This window comes from Cherax quadricarinatus, chromosome 100 (genome assembly GCF_038502225.1).
Source record: "Cherax quadricarinatus isolate ZL_2023a chromosome 100, ASM3850222v1, whole genome shotgun sequence".
Classification (NCBI taxonomy): Eukaryota; Metazoa; Arthropoda; class Malacostraca; order Decapoda; family Parastacidae; genus Cherax; species Cherax quadricarinatus.
In genome coordinates, this window is record NC_091391.1 from 10046705 (window position 1) to 10069009 (window position 22305).

At 39.5% G+C, this 22305-nt stretch overlaps 1 protein-coding gene across 1 annotated transcript in view; it reads right to left on the reverse strand.

Moving 5' to 3' along the window:
* Window positions 1-218: 218 nt before the first annotated feature.
* LOC128704712 (gastrula zinc finger protein XlCGF57.1-like) overlaps window positions 219-22305 on the reverse strand; it is a 35435-nt gene continuing 13348 nt past the window's right edge. Inside the window, exon 2 of the mRNA XM_070079653.1 lies at window positions 219-2447. Coding sequence (XP_069935754.1) covers window positions 372-1442 — 1071 coding nt within the window. The 5' untranslated portion in view covers window positions 1443-2447 and the 3' untranslated portion in view covers window positions 219-371. The remainder of the gene's footprint in view (window positions 2448-22305) is intronic.

The following is a 22305-nucleotide window of genomic DNA, read 5'->3' on the forward strand; positions in this document are numbered from 1 at the left end:
GACCCCGGTATCCTTTCCCCTACCTAGGAACTAGCGTGCCTGTGGGAGAAATCCCAAAGGACAAAAAGAGGAAGGGCAAAAGGGAGGGGTGGGGAGGAGGAGGAGGAAAGGAAAAAGGGGAGGATGGGGAGGATAGGATTGAGGAGGAGTGATTGGGGGGTAATTAGGTTTGGTCTGAGGAAGAAGACCGACAGGTCTAATTCCTCAGACCAAGAGCCTCTTCACCACGCCAAGGAGCCCCCCTTGAAGAGGAGAATGTGTATATAACTAAAATAATCCTGACACATTGAATACTAATATGTTTTATCTCCTGTATGTACTCACATATGTTTCACAAGACTGCCTTTTTGATTAAAACATTTCAGACACTCTTAACATTGAAATGTTTTATCTCCTGTGTGTACTCGCATATGTGTCACAAGATTGCCTTTTTGAGTAAAACATTTGAGACACTTTGAACATTGAAATGGTTTATCTCCTGTGTGTACTCGCATATGTGTCACTAGACTGCCTTTTTGAGTAAAACATTTCAGACACTCTGAACATTGAAATGTTTTATCTCCTGTATGTACTCGCATATGTGTCACAAGACTACCTTTTTGAGTAAAGCATTTCAGACACTCTGAACACTGAAATGTTTTATCTCCTGTGTGTACTCGCATATGTGCCACAAGACTACCTTTTTGAGTAAAACATTTCAGACACTCTGAACACTGAAATGGTTTTTTTCCTGTGTGTACTTGCATATGTGTCAAAAGACTGCTTTTTCGAGTAAAACATTTCAGACACTCGGAACACGGAAATGGTTTATCTCTTGTGTGCTCTCGCATATGTTTCACAAGATTGCCTTTTTGAGTAAAACATTTCAGACACTCTGAACATTGAAATGTTTTATCTCCTGTGTGTACTCGCATATGTGTCACTAGACTGCCTTTTTGAGTAAAACGTTTCAGACACTCTGAACATTGAAATGTTTTATCTCCTGTGTGTACTCGCATATGTGTCACTAGACTGCCTTTTTGATTAAAACATTTCAGACACTCTGAACATTGAAATGTTTTATCTCCTGTGTGTACTCGCATATGTGTCACAAGACTGCTTTTTCGAGCAAAACATTTCAGACACTCGGAACAGTGAAATGGTTTATCTCCCGTATGTACTCGCATATGTGTCACAAGATTGCTTTTTTGAGTAAAACATTTCAGACACTCTGAACAATGAAATGGTTTATCTCCTGTATGTACTCGCATATGTGTCACAAGATTGCCTTTTTCAGTAAAACATTTCAGACACTCGGAACAATGAAATGGTTTATCTCCTGTATGTACTCGCATATGTGTCACAAGATTGCCTTTTTCAGTAAAACATTTCAGACACTCTGGACACTGATATGGTTTATTTCCTTTATGTTTTTCCATATTTTTCAAGAGAGGAAATTTCATTTTATAATATTTTAGTTATACAACAGTGGTGTCATTAATCTTTCTTACATACTCTAATGCATATTTCAAAATTTACTTTGTTAAACTATTTTAGCCACTGAAGAAACAGTTTTCCTCATAAATATATTATCAGGTTACAAAACTATTTCCACTTATGAGCTCTAAGTAAGTTATTTTTTTTTGAACTTAAAGGATTGCAATGATTTTTTTGTTTGTAAAAAGATTGACGTATATATTAGAACTTTCAGATATACTGAAAAACATTATTATTATTATTTCTTAATTATGTTTAAACACATATTTTCTGAAAATTCTTAACTTCAGCATTACTAACTTGTATTTTTCTTTGAACTACAATGCAATTTTTAGATAGAATTCTATTTATGAAAAATGTTTTTTTTATTAATATTACCATACCATTTAAAAACTGATCAGAATCACAAGTGTTGTTATTCTTGCAATACTGAAGGTATAGTGTCCATTTAGGTACAACCTGGAAGTGTTCCAGAAAATACTTCTGCAGTATCAGTTGTTGTACAAAACAGATGTTTGTTGATGTACTGGAGATATAATGTCTAGGAAGATACAACCTGGAAGTGTTCCAGAAAATACTTCTGCAGTATCAGTTGTTGTACAAAACAGATGTTTGTTGATATACTGGAGATATAATGTCTAGGAAGATACAACCTGGTAGTGTTCCAGAAAATACTTCTGCAGTATCAGTTGTTGTTCAAAACAGATGTTTGTTGATATACTGGAGATATAATGTCTAGGAAGATACAACATGGTAGTGTTCCAGAAAATACTTCTGCAGTATCAGTTGTTGTACAAAACAGATGTTTGTTGATGTACTGGAGATATAATGTCTAGGAAGATACAACATGGTAGTGTTCCAGAAAATACTTCTGCAGTATCAGTTGTTGTACAAAACAGATGTTTGTTGATGTACTGGTGATATAATGTCTAGGAAGATACAACCTGGCAGTAATCTTCCACAAAATACTTCTGCAATAGAAACATGCGTCAGTATAATACAATATTCTACCATTACCAACACAGCATATTGATCTAGAAAACAAAAAAAATTGTTTGTATTATTACATGTTTCACTAAATACAATTATCATCAATATTTTAAAGGAGTAAAAGAATTAAAGAAGTTTTCGGTCATGATATATAGTGGAACCTCAGTACTCAAACTTATGTCATTCCAGAAGGTTGTTCCAGTGCTGATCTGTTCCAGTATCACACAAATTCTTCCTAACCAATTTTCTTTTTAGTTAACCTTTATCATAAATCTTCATAGGCCCCATGGTGACTTATTCGTACAAATATAAATTATATATTATATTATAATCAAATTAAGCCCTAAACCAACAAGGGTCATGCAGCACTGTGGGGCAGAAAATAGTGCTGAAAAAAAATAAAAAAGTGAGTGTAAGTCAAAGGCAGGTTCATCTGCAAGAAGGGAGGATAAGGTAAGAGTGGTAGGGCGACGGCATCGGTGGATGTAAATACTGCGAGCTCACTGGTAAACCAGACAATCATCAAGAAAGTTAAGAACTGAAATAAGGACCTAAGAAACCTCATTGAGAGGAATAGGATGTCGTTCCATGAGATACCCACTGGTAAGGCTGGCATGGCCGATGCAGAGACAGGAGAGTGCAGTCTCCTGAGTACGACAATAGTGGTAAGATGGCCATGAACCCAAAAGCAGTCACACTCAATCTTATGGTTAAAAACAGCGATCCTGATATCAGCCTTTTATTAAACAACTTATATGCATTGAACAGCAAATGTAATTATTATACAGCAGATCAAGCAAGAACATTACTAGTTAATTACGATGTCAGATGTTAGACCAAACATTATGATGACCTCTGAGCATTACTCAATTCTCTGCATACCAGTATGTCAATCATCACACTCACCAAAACCTGGCAAAAGCTGGGAAATACAGATGTTTATGACACTCCTGGTTACACAACCATACACAACTGTAGGACAGATCAGCAAAGGGGTGGAACAGCTATATACTACTCTGATCAACTTGAATGTATCACAAATTTTAGAAAACATGATGACTGATGCACATATCAACACAGACCACTTGCTGCTCACAGGAGATTTCAACATAAATCTACTACACAACCAGGACCCAAAATTAACCGAATTCACAAACACTATGAGCAGCTGCTTGTTGCTACCAAAAATAACAAAACCTACAAGACAAGTATCTCCTTATTTGACCACATCTGGACTAACACAATATACCCTTTAAAATCAGGAATGATCACAGACAACACCACAGACCACTACCCTACTTTTCTCATAACCAATCTAGGTAAATTGAACCAAGACACTACTAAAGTTACCTTCAGACTACATAACAAAACAGGTGTTAATAACTTTATAACAGTTGTCTCTTCACTTTTTAAGGCCTCTGGTATTTCACCTAGATCTAAGCTCTTTCTCCAAAGAATACTGAGAGCTCATGCAAGTGGTACTTTGCACTTCCTTATAAATAATGCATTCCATGAATCTGGTCCTGGTGCTAAGTGAGTGGGCATGTTGTTCATTTCTTTTTTGAAATTTATGGGGTTTGTACTAATGTCAGTTAGTTGGTCTGGGCAACCCTCTGCTGGAGTGAAAAATATTTCTGCATTTTTTGCCTTGCTGTCATTTAGTGAGTTGCTGAACACTGACTCATACTGTTCTTATGGGATTTCGCTCATTTAAGAACACAAGAACATAAGGAAGGAGGAACATTTCAGCATGCCTGTTGGCCCATGCTAGACAGGTCCTTCATAGATCCATCCCACTAATAGAATATTTGCCTTCATAAGAACATAAGAAATAATGAACACTGCAACAGGCCTACTGGTCTATGTGAGGCAGCTCCAATTCTCCCCACCGGCTTAGGCTAATGCCTTGACCTAGTGAGGTCAGACATGTTACTTAAGGGAGGAGCACTGCGTCTCACCTAGTAGCTAGTAAGGTCCAACTCACACCCTCCCGCACCCACTCATGTATTTATCCAACTTATTTTTAAAACTACACAATGCCTTAGTGTCTATGACAGTACTTGGGAGTTTGTTCCACTCATCAACAACTCTATTACCAAACCAGTGCTTTCCTATATCCTTCCTGAATCGGAATTTTTCTAATTTAAACACATTGCTGCGAGTCCTGTCTATGTCAGATATTTTTAGCATGCTATTTACATCCCCTTTATTAATTCCTGTTTTCCATTTATACACCTCAATCATATCCCCCTAATTCTATGCCTTTCTAGAGAGTGCAGATTCAGGGCTCTCAGTCTATCCTCATAGGGAAGATTTCTGATACATGGGATCAATTTTGTCATCCTCCTTTGTACGTTTTCAAGAGCAATTATATCCATTCTGTAATACGGTGACCAAAACTGCAGAGCATAATCCAAATGAGGCCTAACCAAGGATATATAGAGTTAAAGAACAACCTTAGGACTTCTATTATTTATACTTCTTGCTATGAAGCCAAGGACTCTGTTAGCTTTATTGTGAACACTAATGCACTGCTGTCTTGGTTTTAGATTACTACTAACCAGAACTCCTAAATCCTGTTTGCAATCCGTAATGTTAAGATCTACATTATTTAGTTTATATGTGGCATGGTTATTTTCCTGTCCAACATTTAGTACTTTACATATGTCCTTATTAAATTGCATCACCCACTTCTCCGACCACTGCATGAGTTTATTCAAATCATCCTGGAGTGCTCATCAGAATGAACTGGGAGGCCTATTTTGGTGTCATCAGCAAATTTACTTATGTCGCTATTATTCTCTCATCTATGTCATTTATGTAGGTTGCGAACAACAAGGGTCTCAACACTGACCCCTGTGGAACACCATTTGTGACGTGCCCCATTCTGATTTCTCCCCATTTACGCAAACTCTCTGCTGCCTATTCGTCAACCATGCCTCTACCCAGGAAAAAATTTCTCCTATTCAGTGTGCATTAAGTTTCCTCAATAACCTCTGATGTGGAACTCTACCGAAAGCCTTACTGAAGTCCATATACACAATATCATATTCAATACCATGATCTACCTCCTCAAATACCTTAGTGAAGAAAGTCAGTAAACTTGTAAGACAGGAACGCCCCTTTGTAAAACTGTGCTGAGATTCATTAATCAATTTATGCTTTTCGAGATGGCTACGAATTGCTTTGGCAATTATTGATTTCATAAATTTTCCCACTATGGAGGTAAGGCTTATTGATCTATAGTTCGAAGCTAGGGACCTGTCACCTGCCTTGTAAATAGGTATTACATTTGCCATTTTCCACTTATCAGGCACTATGCCAGTTTGCAGTGATATGTTGAAAAGATTAGCCAAAGGCATGCTAAGTTCCTCTTTACATTCCTTTAACACTCTTGCAAACAGTTCATCAGGGCCCGGAGATTTGTTAGGTTTTGATTTCTCCATTGGTCTGAGAACCCTATCACAAATTACCGCAATCATGCATAGTTTATCATCCTGTTCTACATAATTTATTATTTCTGGAATTTCACTAGTGTTTTCCTGAGTGAAAACTGAGAAGAAGTAGGTACTGAGAATTCCACACATATCCTTATCACTATCAGTGATCTGACCTGAGTTACTCTTAAGTGAGCCAATCTTGTCCCTAATCTTACTTCTCGAATCCCTTGCGACTTTAGCCTCATAATCCCTTTTTCTTCTCTTATACCTTTTTTTATTTCTCTCTTTGAATATATAGATTTTTAATTGCCCATTCCCTCTTTTGATACGCCTATATATGCCTCTCTTTTGACCAATGAGATGTTTTAATCTATTGTTCATCCATTTGGGATCATTTTTGTTAGATCTAATTTCTAAGTTGTCTGGCCAGCTAGAACTATGCTCTGAAAAATGTCATATTGGAAAACAACACCACCTACCTGACCTATAGTCAGGACATCGCAATTTAGCCCACACAGGTAATTTTTCAGTCCTATGAAATCGGCCAAGCAAAAGTCTGGGAAAGAGATTTGATTGCAGTTATCTGGGTAATTCCATGATATATTGAAACTAAGTGATTTGTGATCGCTTTCCCCAACCTCGTCATTAACCTCAAGATTATTAAGTAGTGATACGTTGTTGGTTCTGTCACAAACTGTTTTAAAAAGCAATCCTGAACCATATCAAGAAAGTCACTAGACTCAAGATTTCCTATCATATTGATCCAATCAATTTGACTAAAGTTAAGCTCTACCATTAACACAACATTTCCATATCTAGATGCCTTATGAATTTCGTCTCATAGCAGTTTACTGCGCTCTCTGTCAAGGTTTGGGGGCCTACAAATCACACCCAAAATTAAGTTTTCATGACACTCGAGAAACTGTAGCCAGATTCTGTGTCCGATGTTTCTAATCTTACATCATGTCTAACACAACAATTTAAATTATCTCTGACATACATCGCCACTCTACCACCCTTTCTGTTGACCCTATCAGTGTGGAATAGTTTATAACCCTGTATGCTGCATTCAGAAAGCATTTCTCTATCAAGTTGAACCAGGTCTCTCTTATAGCAATAATATTTATATTACCTGCACATGCAAGCAATCTGAGCTCATCTATCTTATTTCTTATACTCCTACTATTTGTATAGTAAACCTTCATAAAAACTCTTTGCAGCATTTAGTAACTTACCACCTATTCCATATATCTGCAACATCTTTAAGGGAGCTAGTCACTCGTTGCCCTTTACTATCTCTCTTTGCTTGATGATCAGTTAATTTGCCTTTACTCGCAACTTTATTTCCTGTTCATCGTTAGTATACAAATCTCTCCTCAATAATGGTCCAATTATACAGAAAGTTCTTAGCTTGGATTTTGCATAGGAATAGAAATATTTTGGGTTTCTTGCAATATCCTGCATGGTCCTTTGTTTTCTTTGTACTTCTTGTGTTAGGTATGACATCTTAAGTTTTTGCTCTAATTCAATGATCTCCCTGCTAAGACTGTCTTTCCTCTGTTGCAATATATTTGTGTTTTTAAGCAATTCAGTAACACATTTTCTATTTCTGTACCATCTCCTATGCTCTCTCTCCATATCTCATCATCTTCTGGGTTTCCTCAATGATACCTGCTTCATACATACCTTGTATGAACATGAACGATGTGCAAAAATTTTAAGGAGGTTCAGCTAACCATGGCAAGCTGCCTTCAAAGAAGAAATGTGAGGTTCCCATGTTAACCTGCGATCAAACAGAAGGTCAAGAAACTTGACCGTATCACACTCCAGGATAAGTGAGCCTTGCAAATACACTGGAATATCTGAGACAAGAGGATGCCTAGTGAATGTAATGAAATGGGTTTTTTGCACTAGAAAATTCAAATCCATGGCCCATTGAACAACATTGTCAAAAGCTTTCTGAAGGGAAGCCGCTACCAGGCGACAGTCAATGCCTGTGTAAACTATAGCGAAGTCATCCACATAAAGTGACAAATATGCGATGGAAGAACAAAAAGTAGATTATTTATAGCCAAGAGAAAAAGGGAAGTACTAACGACACAACCATCTGGGACTCCCTCGGCCTGAACGAAGTCTGAGGAAAGCAAGATGCCTACTCAGGTATATTACAGCAGAGGCCCAATTATTGTGCCTGGCCTAATATGTTAATCTTCAAATGGTGTCATATGCCTTCTTGAGATCTAAAACGACTGTTAGGACAGAGTGTTTATTAACAAAGGAATTTTGCACATACATATCTAAGTGGAGCAAGGGATCCAAAGTAGAATGGAACTTGCAAAAGTGATACTGACAAGGAGAAGGATTATTGTGAGTCTTCAAGTACCATATCAGACGTCTATTCACCAATAATTCCAACACCTTGCAGACTACACTGGTCAGAGCAATGAGATGACAGTGAGAGGAATCAAGCCCCAAAGTGCCTGGTTTGTGAAGTGTAGGTACAATGGCAGATTTCCATTGTTGATGGAGAACCGTTCACATCCATACAAGATTTAAAAGGCACAAAAAAGGATAAGAGCTGTAGAATGCAGTTGCTGTAACATACAGACATGAATATCATCTGGCCCTGCTGCTGATGACTGGCAAGTGAAAAACGTGGACTCTATCTCTAAGAGAGCAAGAGGTGCATTATATGACTGCATCCCATTTGAAGAGAAATCCAAAGGGCAATTTCTCCCTGGCAGACTAAGAAGCGAGAAACGAGGGACAGATTTGAAGTCCTTGGGAGACACTGACAAAATAGTTCCCGATTTCCATTGTAACTTCAAGAGGTTCCACAACATTAACACCAGCAACCCGCAAAATACGAGCTGTGTCCTGAGCATACTTGCCACACAACTTCCATATCTTCTTCCAAACCGCACACATAAGGGAAGTCAAGGTAACAGTAGAAATGTAGTCTTGCCAACAAGTGTGTTTAGCATCATGTATGACATGGTGAGTAACTGCCCTTGCTCGCTTTAAATCCAAAAGTTGATCTGCAGTCCGATTATATTGATAACGGCCCTATGCAGCATGTTTGAAACACACTGCACGAGAACATGCAGGACACCACCAAGGTATGCATGTCTGAGAATGTCTGCCTGAGATTTGAGGAATAGAAGATGATGCTGCAGTCAAAACTCAAGGTCAAAAACTGGTGCACCAGCTCATCAATAGAGGACGAAGAAGGGACTTCACAAAAAGTGGAAAGATGAGAGTATAAGTCCCAATTCACTCATTCAAACTGCCAATGGGCCCTACGAGATGGTTGGGAATATGTAGCAGAAGTAAGAATAATAGGAAAGTGATTGCTGTCATGAAAATCTGGGAAAATGGACCAAGTGTAATCAAGAAAAACTGACGAGGAACAGATAGAAAGATCGATGCAAGAGAGAGACTATGTGTGAGAGTCAATATGGGTGGGAGCAACCAAATTTAAAACATGAAGACGATGAGATGTGAGAAGAGTCTCCAACTGATCACCACGAGTCACAGCGGGACCCTCCTCAGAGATGATGATGAGCATTAAAATTACCTAACAACAAGATGGGCAGTGGCAGAGAAGTGATCAAGCATGCAACACCCGAGATACAGAATGCACTGGTAGGGAAGAGACACAGAGAGCAAACTGAAGGAGCTGTTAAGGCTTTAAACTAGGAATAGATAGTGGTATGGGTTTTGGCGAGAATAGAGTGTAGTAATACTATGAGTTCTAGGGGAACTAGTAATAGGCAGAATGAGGTGGATATTGTAAAGCCAATGGCACTAGGCGACAAGAACAGTAATAGGTTTAGTGAAAAAACAGATATGAGCAGGAAGGGTAAAGAGAAAGGAGGGTCTTTAAAATTATATTATGCTAATAGCCATAGTGCTAGGAATAAGATGGATGAGTTGAGATTAGTTGCTAGTGCAGGTAACATTGTTGTATTTGCAATCACTGAGACATGGTTTAATTCCAAAAGTCGGGACATGCCTTCAGAATGACACATTCAGGGTTTTAATTTGTTCCAAGTAGATAGAAATATCAGTAAGGGAGGTGGGGTGGCACTGTATGTCCGAGATCACTTGAACTGTTGCATAAAAACGGGTATTAAGTCTGAAGTAACACATACAGAGTCTGTCTGGATAGAATTTTCAGAGGACCATAAAAAATGATTCTAGGAGTGATATACAGTCCCCCAAACTTAGATAGGGACCAAGGGAAATTACTGTGGGAGGAAATTGTTAAGGCCACAAGGCACGATAATGTAGTAATTCTAGGGGACTTTAGTCACATTGATTGGAATTTCTTGACTGGGAATTTAGAATCAAATGACTTCTTAGAAGTAGTTCAGGAATGTTTTTTGAAACAGTTTGTGACAGAACCTACAAGAGGAAATAACATTCTTGATTTGGTTCTGACAAACAAGGAAACCCTTGTTAGTAATTTAGAAATTAATGAGAAACTCGACACAAGTGATGACAAAGAAATTACCTTTAGTATAGAATGGAAGTGTGATAGTAGGGACAACTCGGTAACAGTTCCAGATTTTCACTTAGCAGATCACAATTGGCTTACGCAGATTACAATGGGGTAATGAAGAGAGCTATCAACAAGAGCTTTCTGAACACCATACATGCTGCTCAAAGAAAGTATATCCCGTATAAAGAAATTAGATCAAATAGAAATAACCCAAAATGGATGAATAAAAGGCTGAAATATCTACTAGGGCATAAGAAAGGAATTTATAGGCGTATCAAAAGAGGTAAGGGTTTTCTTATGAATCAGTATATTGACATTAAGAAGGACGTTAAAAAAGGGATAAGAAAAGCTAAAAGGGATTATGAAATTAAAGTTCCTAGGGATTCGAAAACTAACCCAGAAAGTTATTTCCAGGTCTATAGAACAAAAGTTAGAAATAAGATAGATCCCCTTAAAAATAACTATGGGCATCTTACTGACAAAGAGAATGAAATGTGCTAGATTTTAAATAATTATTTTCTCTCAGTTTTTACACAGGAAGACACTAACAATATTCCAGTAATTAATTTTTATAGTGGGCTAGAAGAAGATAAATTATGTAACATCACAGTCACTAGTGAAATGGTTGTGAAGCAGATAGACAGACTGAAGCAAAATAAGTCACCGGGTCCTGATGAGGTTTTTTCAAGGGTTCTTAAGGAATGCAAAATGGAAATCTGTGAACCATTAACTAATATTTTTAATTTATCTCCTCAAACAGGTGTAGTGTCTGATATGTGGAAGATGGCTAATGTAATTCCTATTTTTGAAGCAGGAGACAAGTCGTTACCATCAAATTACCGCCCAATAAGCCTGACCTCAATTGTAGGCAAATTACTAGAGTCAATTATAGCTGAGATTATAAAAAGACATCTCGATAAGCATAGCTTGATTAATGATACTCAGCATGGATACATGAGAGGCCGTTCTTGTCTAACTAATTTATTAACTTTCTTCAGTAAAGCTTTTGAGGCTGTTGTTCACAATAAAGAATTTGATATTATTTACTTAGATTTTAGTAAGGCTTTTGATACAGTTCCGCACCAAAGACCGTTAAAGAAAGTGGCAGCTCATGGCATTGGGGGAAAAGTGCTCTCATGGATAGAGTCATGGATCACAGACAGGAAGCAGAGAGTGTCCATAAATGGGGTTAAATCCGAGTGGGGATCTGTAACAAGTGGCATTCCACATGGATCAGTCTAGGGCCCGTTGTTGTTTATAATATATATCAATGATCTTAATGAGGGAATTACTAGTGAAATGAGCAAATTCGCTGATGACACAAAGATAGGTAGGATAATTGATTCAAACATAGATATCAGGGAACTTCAAGAGGATTTAGACAAATTCAGGACCTGGTCAGAAAAGTGGCAGATGCAGTTCAATGTAGATAAATGCAAGATTCTGAAGCTTGGGAGTGTCCATAACCCTAGCACTTATAAGTTAAATAATGCAGAACTTAACCATACAGTTTGTGAAAAGGACTTGGGGGTTATGGTGAGCAGCAACCTTAAACCAAGATAGCAATGCCTAAACGTATGTAATAAGGCTAACAGATTACTGAGATTTATATCAAGAAGTGTAAGCAACAGAAGTTCAGCAGTTATATTACAGCTTTATATATCATTAGTAAGGCCTCACCTAGATTATGCAGCCCAGTTCTGGTCTCCATATTACAGAATAGACATAAATTCGTTAGAAAACATTCAGCGTAGAATGACTAAATTAATACATAGTATTAGAAATCTTCCTTATAAAGAAAGATTGAAGACCCTTAAATTACATTTACTTGTTAAACGAAGAATGAGGGGAGACATGATCGTTTTGTATAAGTGGAAGATGGCTATTAATAAAGGTGATATAGATAAGGTCTTGAGGATATCTCTTCAAGAGAGAATGCACAGTAATGGATTCAAATTAGACAAGTTTAGATTTAGAAAGGATATAGGAAAGTATTGGTTTGGAAATATAGTAGTTGATGAGTGGAACAGTCTACCTAGTTGGGTTATTGAGGCTAAAAGATTGGGTAGTTTCAAATTTAGGTTGGATAAATGCACGAATTTGACGGGTTGGATTTGAGTGGGGCTTGCATATGAGTGGATAGGGTTAACAGAGCTTATTTCTTGGGTGGCACTGAAAATTGGTTGGGCAAATGTTTTGTTAGTGGGATGGATTGTAAAGGGCCTGCCTAGTATGGGCCAGCAAGCCTTCTACAGTGTTTCTCCTTTCTTATGTTATGTTAACTGTATACCACCTGTGCAAATAAATACGAGCTGGAGTATAATGCAGCTGAGAACAGAGATTTGTTGAAACGGTAAACCAATCCATGCAAGAAGTGCACTCTCATTAAAAGTTTCATCAGGAAATGGATCAGGAGAACACAACAGCACATTGCCCAAAACGGGATGGATAATCACTGAACGAACTTCAGGCTCTTGCAACTGGACATATACTGGGGAAAACTGGGAGATCAACACCTGGTGCTCTCTCCAATTACCCCTGAAGATTCCTTTGTAAAGTCATTTTTCACAAAGATAGGTATGCCAACAATGAGAAGTGATAAAATCTACAGGCTAGTAGGGTCAGTGAAGTCAATGTGTGGATGCAATGGAAAGTATGTAAGCAAAGAGGAATCAGAATGCTGTAGAGGAAAACAATGCTGGAATAGCTGTGAAAAATATAAATTGGCACAAGGAGGCATACTGGTGTCCATGGAGGGTTTCATGTCCACAATATAGTCGGAGATAGCGTCAAGTGTTTCAGGGAACAAGGAAGATGCCAGTACCATGACTTCAGAGACAAGTGAGATAGAACAAGTAGAGATCGGCGAGACTATGGAGGGAACAAAAGATGTCTGAGAATGGGAGGGGAATATGAACCTGGAGAGATGAGCCGGCAGGGACAGAAAAGTCCTCGGGTGTAACAAGGAAGGAAGGAGACTAGAAGGAGACTGGGGAAGAAGTCTGGGTGAAGAGAAGAGGGGATCACGTGATGGGGGTGAACATCCACCTTCATGTGAGAGTTAGATACAGGGTGAGAACTAGGCACTGAGGCCAAAAAGGGGAACTGCTGGGGATTTGTAAACACCAGAAGAATGCAAAGAGACTTGGGTTTAGTAGACAGGTTCAATTTCGCAGGTAATAGTTGCAAAGAAGGTACAGGTATGCGAGGCCTTGCACTGAGAAACTTGCAGGTAAGATGAAGAAGTAGAGGTAGGAAGAGGTGAAGAAGTAGGGGTTTCAGAGGGTAAAACTACAAAAGAATTAGAGATGAAGGTGACCCTGGAAGACATGGTAGTGGAGGAGCTGGTAGGTGTAGCTTGGAGGTCACCTAGCTACTCAAGAATAAGGAACATGAGGAATATTTCCCTGAAGGCGGGGCCAAAAAACAACAGTTGAACCTGTCTCCTAAACCCAAGCCTCTTTGCATTCCTCTGACATTTACAATTCCCGAGCAGTTGTCCTTTTCAGCCTCAGTGCTCTGTTGGCCTGGTGGCTAACACTCTCGCTTCACATGGTATGGGCCTGGGTTCGATTCCCAGCCAGAGTAAAAGCATTGGGTGTGTTTCTTTACACCTGTTGTCTATGTTCCCCATCAGTAAAATGGATACCTGGGTGTTAGTCGACTGGTGTGGGTCGCATATTGGGACACTGACCTAATTTGCCCGAAATGTTGAGCATAACAAGGGGCTTTCTATATAGTAGTATGTCATTGATGTCAGCTAGGTCTGTATACCATGTGCATGTACTTGTAGTAAAATAAAAATATTATTATTATATTATTATTATTATAAGCAAGGTTTTCGCTCCCCTTAAGACAACGGATTTCACGTTCATTTAGGCAGACCTGACATTGGTGGGAAAAAAGAAGGATGAGTTTTGCTAAAATTAAGACAAAAGAGGAAAACTGCAAGATGTATCGGCATGATCCGCAGCACCGCAGACCAGGTACTCTTCCGCAGACCCTTAGTATTTAGCTGGGTGTCTGAAGCATGAACAATTTTGACACTGTTGGGATGTAGGGACTACTTTTTAGATCCCTAGGCGATGTCCCGAGATATAAACAGAGGATGGGAGTTCACAACAATCAAAGGTAAAGGGTGCGATGCTACTGGGAAAGTACCTCCACCTCCGAGCAAGCAGGACATATGTATCCACCTTGAGAATTGGGAGGACCTGAAAGGCTAATTGCCCTAAAATATTGTCACTACAATGCAGAAAATTACATTGCACAATGGTATGCGATAAGACCACCGTACCACTGCAGGAACTGAGAGTAGCTTGCGTGTGAACTATGATAGGAATGTTAATGGAAGATGGGAAAGATCATGAGCTTGGTCTGCATTCTGAACTATAATGATGGACCCATCACTCCAAAGAATGTGAAAGGATATATTTTGGCCAACATGTCATAAAAGAGCTTTACCAATACTGTGGTATGATAATCAGCTGGAGACGTTGGCTGCAAGGAAAAGAATTTGATCCACTGTATACTTGTAAACATGGGGAATAAAGGAAGTGGGTGTCATGTAGGTCATTTCTAGGTGAAAAGAGGAGAAATGAAGGGCTGTCGACAGCAAATGGTCTAATACATTTAGGTGTAGGATCATAGGTGTTCCAACCTGAGGCAGGTGGGCAATCTGGAAAAAGTTACACCATATTGGGGAAGCTGGAAGCATAGTTAAAGATGTGCAAGAGGCAGAGGCACTAAAAGAAATGGGCAGAGCCTTGGCACCTGCAGCAGGTCACGAAGTGTCACCAGTAGGAGGTACAGGGGTATGGGAAAAGTCTGGAGAATGATCCAATAATGAAGCCGAGTCAGAATAGGATGCAGTAACAAAAAGGGACATGGGAGGAGGAGTGGGGTCATGGGAAAAAGTCTCAATGATGGAGGTACTTCTTTCTTATTATTTTAAGTAAAAAAGAAGGAAAGGAAAAAAAAGGAAAAGGGACAGTTACTAGAAGGGATGAAAAGCCAGTAAGTTCCCCTCCCAGCCAAGAAGACCTCAATACAGCCAGCAGTGCAGATGCAGCACGGAAATCATGCCATACCCTACCCTTCACGTCAGTAAACAGTACTCTGGGATAGCAACCTCACATCTACCGAGCCACCTAAGTTGTTACTTGGTACAAGAATAATATTTGTCTGATGACAAACATAAATTACCATATGGTGGTTTGTTTCTGGTCTTCTACTTATACACATTAAAAGCATTGAGCATGAAAATGCCTACAAGATGAAAGAAGTTTTATGTACCACTTATAACTCTTGCGAACACAATCAGCAAACCCAATTTGCATGTCACATTTGTCCACTGAGCGCATATTGAGGGTGTAGTCCATCACAGCTACAGGTTTTAGAATGAGTTCATTGGTCTCTCTATGCTGCCTGCCAGTGTGTGTCATTTCATTTGGGTGAACTGATGATAACAGTGTAACATCTCGTTTGTCATGCCACTTAAATGCCATGATGTTATTGGCAGCAAATGCCTGCACCTCACCTCTACGAGTGACTGCATCGAACCTGGGCATATGTTTACGATTTGCACACACTGTGCCACACACATCCGTCATGTTCACTCGCTAAAATTTACTGAGTGAGGGGCTTGTGTACCAGTTATCAGTATATAATATATTGTTCTAACCACATCACCAGAGATACCCAATAACTTCCTGGTATCTTGCAATGTATTAATTCCAGTGCACACAATAATATCCAATACAAGACCACTGTAGCAATCACAAAATATAAACATCTTTATGCCAAAGCATTTCCTCTTGCTTGGTATATACTGCTTGAATGAGTCTTCCTTTGAACAAAATCAGACTCATCAATAACAAGCTTCCTGAAGGGATAAAAATACATATTGAATTTCTGTTTTTAAGATACATAAACACATTTCTAATGTTATATAACCTGTCTTTTCTGTCAGGCTGGTTTTGTCTAAGAAGTGTAGCATACATAACAGTAGCACAAATCGATTGACTGGTATTATATCACTGAAAGCTGGGGTTGCAATGAGGTAGTCTGTTGACCAGCATGATTTGACACTGTGCTTATATACAAGGGGCATAAGCATTATTTTGGCAAACAAAAGATACATCTCAGCCACAGTTGTCTCCTTCCACTGGTGTAGCCGTGATCTTGGTGAAAGAACTGTGTTTGCCATGGTGTAATCAAAGTATGCATTGCTTTCCCTGACAATCATTTCCATTAAGGGTTTGTCAAAGAATAACTCATAACATTCCAGTTCAGTGGTATTGTTCCCAAGTGTGCAAGATGGCCATAGTCCACTTTGACTTTCATTAAAGTGATGGGGATTGGGAACAAAATTGGCAGCTTCCTGCCAATCCCAGGTGCTGTCTGCTGGTGGATACTGGCAAGTGGCTGTGGAGGTTGTGGTTGTGGAGGCTGTGGTTGTGGAGGTTGTGGTTGTGGAGGTTGGTGTGGTGGATGGGTAGGTGAGGGTGGTCTTTGTTGTAGCTGAGCTGACTCAGTGGCATGAGTACCAGCATGGGCTGCTGCTGGTGCCTCATGGCTGGCACCACCACCACCACCTTCTAACACATGCATATTTTTGATCCCCAATGTAACAATATCATCTTCATTTTCACTATCTGTTCCTGTTGTATGGCTATGTGATGTACTCTGAGATGTACTGCTTACCCTTGGAACAGCATATGGCACACTACCAGAGTGCAAGTATCATCATATATACTGACTGTTCACTGGAGAATATTCCACTTCATTCTCGCTACTAGAACTGTTTTCAACAGCTTGGAGATAATATTCACTATCACTATCATCACCACCTCTCACATCTGAGCCCCGGACATGGGAAAATACGAGTTTCCTCTTTCGTTCTGGTACAACTGAATGTGAACAAGACGGCCAAGCACAAGAGGTTGAAGGTTGAGGATCGTCTGGGTTTTCCTCACTATTACTGGTATTATGGTAATTAGCTTCAGTCACAACCTCTTCAGAACCTTGAAAGTTATCTCCAATGGCACTTCCATGTGTATTAGAACTGTCATTAGGGAACAAGTGTCCCAATCCGCCGAGGAATGAGGAGTTTCTTACCGCCAGGCATGGTGGACAAGGTGTACTAAAATGGCACTCCCACAATGCACCACTGTGTGCCCGATTTTCTTTTGTTCTGTGCACACTGACCACGCAGACCCATTCTCTCACATGTAGGCCTACCAGCTTTCTCCCGCTCAATTCAAAGGCACTAGAATTTATGTGCACAAGTGCATGACTGACCCCTGGCTGTAATGACGCACTAGTACGTGACCGACCCTCAAATGGTTGAACTGATTTGCAAACAGGAGTCCTTTAGTGTGTTCTGGCAATGAATTCCAGATCTTCGGGCCTTTTATGTGCATAGCATTTTTGCATAGGGAGAGATGAACACGAGGGATATTGAAGAGTGATGTGTGTCTCGTATTATGGTTGTGTGTTCTGTTATAGTTATCAAGGAAGAGTTTGAGAGGAGGGTTTACATTAGAGTATAGTGTTCTGTGTATGTAGTAGGCACAATAATAAGTGTGGATGTTTTGTACATTAAGAAAGTTAAGACTCTTGAAAAGAGGTGGAGTGTGTTGTCTAATGCAGGAGTTAGTAATCAACTGCACTGCAACTTTTTGTTGGGTTATTAAAGGCTTATGGCAATTTGCCATGGTTGATCCCCATGCACAAATATGATAAGTGATGGTACAAAGCCAGAAGAGCTGCCTGGGGTACATAGTACCGTATCTTTGAAAGGATGCCTAATGCTTTGGAGACTTTCTTGGAAATTTGTTGTATGTGTGCCTGAAATTTGAGACTGCAGTCAAGGTGGAGACCTAGAAATTTGCCCTCTAGCACAATAAGAGACAACACAATAAGTGTCAGGGGCCCAAGAATGTTCAACTGCCTTCCAGCATACACAGGAGGGATTACCAATAGACCCCTGGGTGTCTTCCAGAAGGTACTGGAAGTCAGTATTTGACCAGCCCAGTTGTGGTTCGTACATCAGGTTGCATGCAAACAACAGTAATAGCCTAGTTGATCCAGCTGTGATCCACCATGAGGCCTGGTCACAGATTGAGCCACGGGGGATCGCCTTCAAAACTCTCTCCAGGTATAACCAAACCAACAAAAACAACTTCTAATTAGTAAGTATATTATATAACCTCTAGTCTCTTAAACATCTGCCATAAAGACAATAGAACAGGTCAGCAAACAAAGGGGGACAGCAGAGGGCAGCAAGGGACTAGCTCCCTTAAGGTTTACTATACTAATAGCAGGAGTGTAAGAAATAAGATAGATGAGCTAAGATTAATTGCAAGTGCAGGAAACATAGATATTATTGCTATAACAGAGACCTGGCTCAATCTGAAATATAGAGAGATGCCCTCTGAATGTCACATACAAGGCTATAAATTATTCCACACTGACAGGATCAACAGAAAAGGTGGTGGAGTAGCGATGTATGTCAGAGACAATTTAAATTGTTGTGTTAGACAAGATATTAAATTAGAAGCGTCAGCCACTGAATCTGTTTGGTTACAGCTTCTCGAGGGCCGAGAAAAACTAATTTTGGGTGTGATTTACAGGGCCCCAAATCTTGATAGGGAGTGCAGTAAACTTCTATGGGACGAAATTCGTAAGGCATCTACATACGAAAATGTTGTGCTAATGGGAGATTTCAACTACAGACAGATTGACTGGAGCAATTTGACAGGAAATTTAGAGTCAGGTGACTTTCTTGATACGATCCAGGATTGTTTTTTAAAACAGTTTGTGACAGAGCCAACTAGGGGAAATAACCTCCTTGACTTGGTTCTTGCCAGTAGGGAAACACTAATTAATAATCTTGAGGTTAATGATGAGCTTGGGGAAAGTGATCACAAATCACTCAGTTTTAATATATCATGGAATTCCCCTAATAATGGCAATCAAGTCTCCGTCCCTGACTTTCGCTTGGCTGATTTCATAGGACTGAAAAATTACTTAGGTGGGCTGAACTGGAATGACCTGACTAAGGGTCAGGTAGGTGGTGATGGTTGCCGATATGATGCTTTCCAGGGCATAGTTCTAGCTGCTCAGTCAAATTATGTTCCAAATAGGGAAATCAGATCAAACAAAAATGATCCTAAATGGATGAACAATAGATTAAAATATCTGATTGGTCAAAAGAGAGGCATATATAGGCAAATCAAAAGAGGAGAGGGGCAATTAAGAAATCGATATATTCAGTTAAAGAGAGAAATAAAAAAGGGAATTAGAAAAGCAAAAAGAGATTATGAGGTTAAAGTTGCAAGACAATCGAAGACTAACCCAAAAGGATTCTTTCAGGTATACAGAAGTAAGACTAGGGACAAGATAGGCCCACTCAAAAGTTCCTCGGGTCAGCTCACTGACAGTGATAAGGAAATGTGTAGAATTTTTAACACATACTTCCTCTCAGTTTTTACACAGGAGGATACCAGCGATATTCCAGTAACGATAAATTATGTAGAACAGGACGATAATAAACTGTGCACGATTAGGGTCACAAGTGACATGGTCCTTAGGCAAATAAATAAATTAAAACCTAACAAATCCCCAGGCCCTGATGAACTGTATGCAAGGGTTCTAAAGGAATGTAAAGAGGAGCTTAGCACACCTTTGGCTAATCTTTTCAACATATCACTACAAACTGGCATGGTGCCAGATAAGTGGAAAATGGCAAATGTGATACCTATTTTCAAAACAGGTGACAGGTCCTTAGCTTCGAACTATAGACCAATAAGCCTAACCTCCATAGTGGGAAAATTTATGGAATCAATAATTGCCGAGACAGTTCGTAGCCACCTTGAAAAGCATAAATTAATCAACGAGTCTCAGCATGGTTTTACAAAGGGGCGTTCCTGCCATACGAATTTATTAACTTTTTTCACTAAGGTATTTGAGGAGGTAGATCATGGTAATGAATATGATAATGTGTATATGGACTTCAGTAAGGCTTTTGACAGGGTCCCACATCAGAGACTATTGAGGAAAATTAAAGCACATGGAATAGGAGGAGAATTTTTTTCCTGGATAGAGGCATGGTTGACTAATAGGCAGCAGAGAGTTTGCATAAATGGGGAGAAATCAGAGTGGGGAAGCGTCACGAGCGGTGTTCCACAGGGGTCAGTGTTGGGCACCCTGCTGTTCACAATCTACATAAACGACATAGATAAGGGCATAAAGAGCGACATCGGCAAGTTTGCCGATGACACCAAAATAGGCCGTCGAATTCATTCTGACGAGGACATTCGAGCACTCCAGGAAGATTTGAATAGACTGATGCAGTGGTCGGAGAAGTGGCAGATGCAGTTTAATATAGACAAATGCAAAGTTCTAAATGTTGGACAGGACAATAACCATGCCACATATAAACTAAATAATGTAGATCTTAATATTACGGATTGCGAAAAAGATTTAGGAGTTCTGGTTAGCAGTAATCTGAAACCAAGACAACAGTGCATAAGTGTTCGCAATAAAGCTAATAGAATCCTTGGCTTCATATCAAGAAGCATAAATAATAGGAGTCCTCAGGTTGTTCTTCAACTCTATACATCCTTGGTTAGGCCTCATTTAGATTATGCTGCACAGTTTTGGTCACCGTATTACAGAATGGATATAAATTCTCTGGAAAATGTACAAAGGAGGATGACAAAGTTGATCCCATGTATCAGAAACCTTCCCTATGAGGATAGACTAAGGGCCCTAAATCTGCACTCTCTAGAAAGACGTAGAATTAGGGGGGATATGATTGAGGTGTATAAATGGAAAACAGGAATAAATAAAGGGGATGTAAATAGTGTGCTGAAAATATCTAGCCTAGACAGGACTCGCAGCAATGGTTTTAAGTTGGAAAAATTCAGATTCAGGAAGGATATAGGAAAGTACTGGTTTGGTAATAGAGTTGTGGATGAGTGGAACAAACTCCCGAGTACAGTTATAGAGGCCAGAACGTTGTGTAGCTTTAAAAATAGGTTGGATAAATACATGAGTGGATGTGGGTGGGTGTGAGTTGGACCTGATAGCTTGTGCCACCAGGTCGGTTGCCGTGTTCCTCCCTTAAGTCAATGTGACCTGACCTGACTAGGTTGGGTGCATTGGCTTAAGCCGGTAGGAGACTTGGACCTGCCTCGCATGGGCCAGTAGGCCTTCTGCAGTGTTCCTTCGTTCTTATGTTCTTATGTTCTTAATCTATGAAATATTACTGTTTGAACCATTAATTGTAATATTGTTTTTATTATGTGCAACTTCAAGATTAGTATTCTTGACAATCTCCCATTAGTACAGTTTAACCTTGGTTTTTGTCCAGTATGGTTATCGTACAATTCAGTTCTCGACTTTTGGCAAAATTATCCCCATTTTTGTACATCTGCTCGGAAATCGTCCATACCAGACATGTCTGCCTGGCCATGGGACATGGCCACTCATACATTCGTAACTCAGTCTGCCTTTGTTACTCATTCAGTGAACATTACTCTGTGCGCTCGTCTGAAACATTTCGCAATCCATTTTTTTATGGTGCTTGCGACTGCTAAATAAGGGATACTGGGGCCAAAGAAAGTTCTGAGTGCCAGCACTTTTATAAAGTGCTGGCCATGTCCTGGCTAAGCTCGCCAGGACACATGGGAAGTTCAAATCAATGATAAGTTCCATCGCGATGAAGAAAAAAAGAAATCAAGGAAGCTGATGTTGCGAAAGGGGAAATGTGCTAATGAAACAGAGATTGCACACAATCAAAGATGTTGAGAAGTTGTTGTTGGTGGGGATCAACTAAAAACATTTAGTGGGAGATAGTGTTGAAGAGGCAATAATTTGCAAAATGCC